Genomic DNA, 6999 nt, shown 5'->3' with positions numbered 1-6999 from the left:
ATCTTGCTTTTTGAGAAAGAAGAGTTTATTTTAGAAAATTATATAAAAAGTATTCTCTCTCTCTCTCTCTCTCTCTCTCTCTCTTTCTCTCAAAAGGGATAATGCTCTTCCGCATGATAGTGCACCCTTGTTTTGGAAAATTTTTAAAAAAAGGGTGTTCCCACACCCATACACACTCTCTCTCTCTGTCCAAAAAATAAAGGACAATGCTCTTGGGGGTGATAGTGCACCCTTATTTTATCTTATGCAAGGTAGTAATAGTCACCAAGAGGACAACAAAGCTATGAGAGAGAAGCATACTCAAGATTTGCTAGCTTCATTTGGCTATAAGTTCTTTTTGGCATATGTATGAAATTGCACAATGCTCCTCATCACTTGGTCCATCGTGGTCCTTCTCTAGAGATAGTAAATTAACTAGGGGTAAAATTTCGCCCTAAAGGGCAGGATATAGGGTAAAGGGGTCAATAAAGTAGCGCCCTCCGAAAGGAAAACACACCTCACCCCAATTGAGTGACAAATTTACAAGAAAGATGTAGCCACTTAACAATATAATATAAATTTTTTACAATATAATATAAAATTTCTAAAATTACAAATGAACAATTGAGCCTCTTTACCCTAGACGGGTAAAAGTACTCGGGGGTCGGATGCAGGCACACGAAGTGGTGCGATGGGGGCGAGTAGGTATCGTTTGAGAGAGAGAGAGGGGGGGGGGGGGACGGGGGGAAGGAGAGCGGCGCGTTTTGGGCGATGGCGAGCAAGCGGATACTGCGAGAGCTGGCGGACCTGCAGAGGGATCCGCCGGCGTCGTGCAGCGCAGGGCCGGTGGGCGACGACATCTACCAGTGGCAGGCCCACATCATGGGCCCCGCCGACAGCCCCTACGCTGGCGGCCTCTTCCTGGTCTCCATCAGGTTCCCACAGGACTACCCTTTCAAGCCCCCTCGTGTCCAATTCCAAACCAAGGTATAATATCGTAACAATTATATACAGTTGAATAGAATACGTATATCAACATCCTCACAATACTCCACCACCTTCCACTCTATCAGCCGCTCAGCCGCCATTATAAACCAGCCCAGTTATTGTAATATCGCCAGCCTCATCAAGCCTTTCCTGCAGCAGTGAGGAATACATCAACTCTTAGCGCCCCACACACACACAGAGGCAGCTACGCCTACATTATCTCAATCATGGCCAACCTCTCTCTCTCTCTCTCTCTCTCTCTGTCTATCTAGAGTTATTATAATCACCATCGTATTATCGTACAATCCCAAGGAACTGTCTTTTCTTTATAGTCTTAGGCATGGAATCCTCATCCTCCCCGCCAAAAACCCCGACCCCACGCGGACACACACGAAGGCTAGCTTAGCTTAGAGTTATTATAATCACCATCGTGGTATCAAACAATACCAAGGAGCTGTCTTTTCTTTGTACTCTTAATTAAGCCCGGAATCCTCATATTAGAATTATAGAAAGATTTCATCTCGCTAAAGGGTTTATTTGGAACTTGGGACTCATCCTAGCAATCCTCTCATAGACACAATCAAAGTTACGTTCAAATTGCCCAATTCTTCATCTATCCACACAGCTCATGCATACAACCATGTCAAGACCAAAATTTGGACACACACAAGCTTAAGGACATAGCATAAATTGCAAAAAAGTATGCATGCACAATCTATAAGTAAGAGCCTAATGCATACATCGTCATGATTGGAAGTCCTTTTGGACCAAAACATACATAGATAATGAGTGGTAAGTTAACGCTTGGCTCCATAAATTCCACCTAGGTATGCATGAGGCAGTTGACTTACCTTGTTTCTTGTTAGTTAGACATCTACTCTTAATAGTATAGTCATACATCCATGCACCATGTTAGTCATGTGTTTATGTATAGTACATGCAAGTGCATGTACATGGCTCCCATACACACATCCAGTTGTTTCTATGAACTTAGCATCAATCCCGTTCATTTATAGCTAACTTTAGTGAGTATTCTTTTCTAAATCTATGCTATACCTCTACCTTGGCCTCCCTCAACTTAGACCGATTGAATTCAACCCCCCAAAAACTCTTAACTTTCTTGTCATCACTATTTGTTTGGTGGAAGTGAGCAGGTTTATCATCCCAACATAAGCTCTAGTGGAAACATATGCTTGGATATATTAAAGGGAAGTTGGAGCCCAGCCTTGACTGTTGCTAAAGTCCTACTTTCTATAAGTTCTCTTCTTACAGATCCAAATCCAGATGACCCACTAGTTCCTGAAATTGCACACATTTACAAGACAGAGAGGCAAGCTTATGAAGAAACAGCAAAAGCTTGGACCATAAGATATGCTATGAAGTGATAAATTTTTTGCTATATTTCACTTAAGTGCTTCATTGCTTTTTAAATAACTTCTACATGTTGGAATGCATTAATAACATGTCATGTGAAAAAGGTAGCCGTAGTGTAATATCTATTGTAATATAAGATTGAGTAGAAATTAGTGTAAGTGCAATGTGATGTCGCTTGGAATTTGAGAACTTGAGTACTCAAGTGTTGAAATTAAGAAAGTTCAACTTTAATGTTATTAGGAATTCGAGAACTTGAGAATTTTCTCATATTATAATGGAATTTCGAGAACTTAAGAGATCTTTAATATTATAATTTGATTACAAGTGTGGAGTGCTTAAAGTCTTGAGTGATAGTAGGTCACATACATAAGCTATTTTTCTACGAAATACATATAGCAAGGAGCATTAGAAGATTAACTTTGAAATTTTTCTTACAAATGGGCACCCTAATTTGTTGTGAGCTTGTATGCTTGGATTTATTTGGATAAATTTTTACTTATCAATTATTATGGATTTTGTTTTAACAAAGCATAGTGCTTATCATAATTATCACTCTATTTTAATCTTAAAATAGTATATACGGGCATGTCTAGGGATTTGCCTTATGTCTAGTTACAACATTCAATTCTTTGTTTCTCTTGTTTGAGATAGAAGAAGGTTTGAAAATATCCAAGTTCATGAATACAACACATTCTACATTTTATGCCACCAAGTAATGCTACTTTAGTACACCATAACCATATGTGTTTATCATTTCAAATATAATTCCAAGGCTTTTTTATCAAATGATCAAAGCCACCAAATTCCTCATGAAATAATACACACATATTTGTGTATGTGTATGTGCATGTGTGTGCATGCATGCACGCATGTGCACACGGGTGTGTGTGCATGATGATCATATAACTCCTATGAAAAGGCTTCAAAGGGATCGACTTCCAATTGGCAACTTGAGAGTTATAACTATTGAAAAACATAAGCAACATGTGTGGACCCCATCAATGAATTGGTCTCAAAGTAGGCTCTAGAGGGCATATGATTTGCTCTCTATGAACTTTCTTGTGAAGAGCATATTCGTGACTTGGGAGACTAATACAATGGTTTGATTTTGGCCTTTATCTTTGCAACTAAGTAGCTATAAATAAAAATTTCTCTAGTTTTTTGTACATTAATTTCTATTACAAAGATTTCTAACCGAGAATTTAATCCAATAGAATATCACAACTTATGTTGAAACATGTAATTGATACATAGATAAAATCACACTATTAATGCTTGTGTAAGGCCACTCAGTTACTACATAACAACTTTGGTACTTTGACCTACCATACAACCATGGCTTTCATGCTTTGCAACAATAATATTGCAACTAACAATTTTACAGGATCTTCACTTCACCCATAAATACCATTGGTCAAGGCTTGGATCCACAACTCAATTAAGCTCTAGCTTAGGTGGAGGTGGTAGACTTATGCAATGCAGAACCTTGAACATAAAATATACATCACATTGTCTTGAGATGAATACCATCATGAATAATTACCTCTTGTTCCTCTCTCTCTCTCACAGCCATCGACACACACAATCCCTAATGTTCTAAATCTTTAGGGAGTTGGGTTGTGGATGTTTATTCAACATTCTAGTGAGAATGTATGGAATCTTCATCCAAGTATCCCATGTCTCTTTGAGGCATTAGGTATAGTTGCAAAATGCTAAATGGTATTGACCTTTGTAGTAAGGTACCCCAATTCACTAGCCTAAAATATATGTTTTCCCTCTATTTTATAGTATCAAAATACAATAGGATATTCCCACCATGCAAATCATTGTTCATTAGAAAATAGGATATTTCCACCACTATGAGTAGAAGCATGTAATAGCGTATTCCCTCCATGCAAATAATTGCTCATTAAACAAGGGGATAATCCCACTACTACTACTACTACTAAAATACAATAGGATATTCCCACCATGCAAATCATTGTTCATTATGCCCCAATTATGCATTGAGAACATTTCATTCACTATTTTTTCACCACCTTAATTATGCATTATGAAGACCCAATCACACATTGAGCACATTGCATCCTCTAATCTTTCACCGCCTTAAGTGCATGTGAGGAATCCCAAGAGTTATGAAAATAAGAAGTCTTGAATTATCTTCCAATTTCCTTGAACTACATCAACATTTGCCCCGAATTTCTATCATCCATATACAATAATATCAATATTGATTCTCTATCATCTTGTATGATGACAAGTAGAGTGATCATGTCTCAATGGACCATGTGTATTCATGCCACCCCTAGGTGACACAAGCATCCAAAATTAAGAGCAATTGACCCCTGCGTGGCGATCAACTATTGCAACAATCTATTGTTGATGCTTATTGTAGTATAGAGCAGTGCAAGTTAACTTAGTGTCGCCCCAGAATCAGTAAGTGTTGCGATCGAAGGCCTTCAAAGGCTTGGCAGATATAGTGGGGGCAAACAATAATGGGCCAATGTAGATTGTTAGTGCCTCTATTAGCAAAAAGAGGATAGTTTTATCATCATCATTCACAGGTGGGCCAAGGCACATGTATCAATTATATGAGGATGCCATGGCTATAGTGCGATGCAAGGGGAAACCTAACCTTTTTATAAAAATGACATGAAATTCGAAGTGGTTGGAGATAACTAATACTTTATTGCTTGGACAGAGTGCTTATGACCGCCTGGATTTGACTACTTGCATATTTCATTTAAAAAATGCTGATTTAATGTACACATTGTTGCGGAAGGACCTCATTGGAAAGGTTGTGGGCTATGTTACTATGATTGAATTCCAAAAGAGGGGGCTATCACATTCTCATACTTTGCCAATTTTAGAGCGGTCTTTAAACCTTTTGAAGCATGTCACTACGATAGAGTGGTTCATGCTAAGTTGTCGACTAGAGTTAAGTTTCTAGCCTTATTTGAGACAATTTTAAAATGCAACATTCATGGCCCTTGAGAAGGATTGAACCCCAAAAGGGTAGACATACTAAATACTACTTGCAAAAAGTAGTGGGCATGTCAACGATTGATAGTTCTGGCTTCCCCAACTATCGAACACAAGATGATGGAAACTCTATGATCATAAATGGTAATGTTATTGATAATCAATGGGTTGTTCCATATGATCCTTACTTAAGTAAGAAATAGAATGTACACATAAATGTGGAGGTTTACTCACCAGTAGCAACTGTTAAGTATTTATATAAGTATATATACAAGGGGCATGACCGTGCAACCATCAAATTTTCTGTTGGGGTTGATTTAGCACCACGGAATGGTGGCCATGTTCATGAAGTGAACAAGATTCAAAGTTATTTGGATGCATGATATGGTTCTGCCTCTCTGAGGCATGTTGGCGGATCTATGATTACCCATTGCACGATGAAAAGCCTGATATACAGCATTTACAGATGCACTTACGTAGTGAGAATTATGTGGTGTTTTGAGATACATATATTATACCATATATTGTGCAAAATGAAAACCTCTAGAAAACTACTCTTACTAAATGGTTTGTGTGCAATCACATTCATCCAGAGGCTAGAACTATTCGCTATGAAGACTTTCTGGTGTAGTGGGTGTGGAATGCACAACATAAGGTGTGGACTAAGAGGAAGCATGGAAATACATGTGGTTAGATGTATTTTGTGGCACCTTCCTATGGTGAGATCTATTATTTACGGATGCTTTTAACAGAGTGTCGAGTGTATGCTTCTTTTGAAGATTTTTGTAATGTTGATAATGTGATCTATGATACTTTTAGGGATGCTTGCATTGCAAGGGGTATGTTGGAGAGTGATGATGTGTATGTTGTGTGCTTGAAAGAAGTTGCCTATGTACAAACGATGCTCAAATCCGTACTTTGTTTGTTGCAATTTTGGTCTTTTGTGAGCCAACTCGGCCTGGCCATACATGCCTCTCTTGGTACCAATGATAGAGGATATCATGTATAGATTGCATCTATAGAGTACATACATGCCTCTCTTGGTGTTCTATAGCATGAGGTATCTAACATGGCTTTGTTACATCTGCAAGACCTTTTGCGCCATATAGAGCAAAGACTCTCTGATTTTGATGGGTTTCTTGAACCTCATCAACCAAGCTCTCAGCTACATGCTAACCTCCTTTCGCAAGATGAATATGCATACAACACATCGAAACAACATAGGGTTTCTGAATCCATGGAGGAAATGTTGATGAGGAACAAAGAATTACCTTTAGTGCAATTATGGATGTTGTTGACTCAGACATTGGGAATATATTCTTTTTGGATGGTCCTGGTGGATTTGGAAAGACTTTTTAATATAAGTGTTTACTTGCCAAGATGCGAAGTGGTGGATGTATAGCACTGGCAACAACATCGTGGCATTGCTGCATTGCTTCTACCAAGTGGTCGTACAACTCACTCTCACAATTTAAAATCCCATTAGAATTAAATAATTGATCTTTCTGTAACATTATATGTTCCACCCGAAAACTGTGATAAGTTATATGTCCCACCCGGCATGGTGTTGAAAGGGCAATCTATCGAAACCTTGATTGGTATTGTCTACAGTTACATGTCCAATGTGGATGACTACACAACGTATTTTAGTGAGCGGGTTATACTTGCCTCGCGAAA

General features: G+C 38.5%; 1 protein-coding gene across 1 annotated transcript; it reads left to right on the top strand.

Moving 5' to 3' along the window:
* The first annotated feature begins 708 nt into the window (after positions 1 to 708).
* On the top strand, positions 709 to 2483 carry LOC148032103 (ubiquitin-conjugating enzyme E2 30-like). Its single transcript, XM_087684042.1, has 2 exons — positions 709 to 966; positions 2121 to 2483. Exons 1-2 carry the CDS (start codon positions 751 to 753, stop codon positions 2349 to 2351), a joined length of 447 nt encoding a protein of 148 aa, XP_087540168.1. The 5' UTR covers positions 709 to 750; the 3' UTR covers positions 2352 to 2483.
* The last annotated feature ends 4516 nt before the right edge of the window (positions 2484 to 6999 follow it).

The sequence above is a fragment of the Lygodium microphyllum genome, chromosome 8 (assembly GCF_053477565.2).
Source record: "Lygodium microphyllum isolate KBCC chromosome 8, Lygodium_microphyllum_v1.1.10, whole genome shotgun sequence".
NCBI classification, from domain to species: Eukaryota; Viridiplantae; Streptophyta; class Polypodiopsida; order Schizaeales; family Lygodiaceae; genus Lygodium; species Lygodium microphyllum.
Note: the sequence above shows the minus strand (reverse complement) of the source record. Positions and strands in the feature narration are given on the sequence as shown.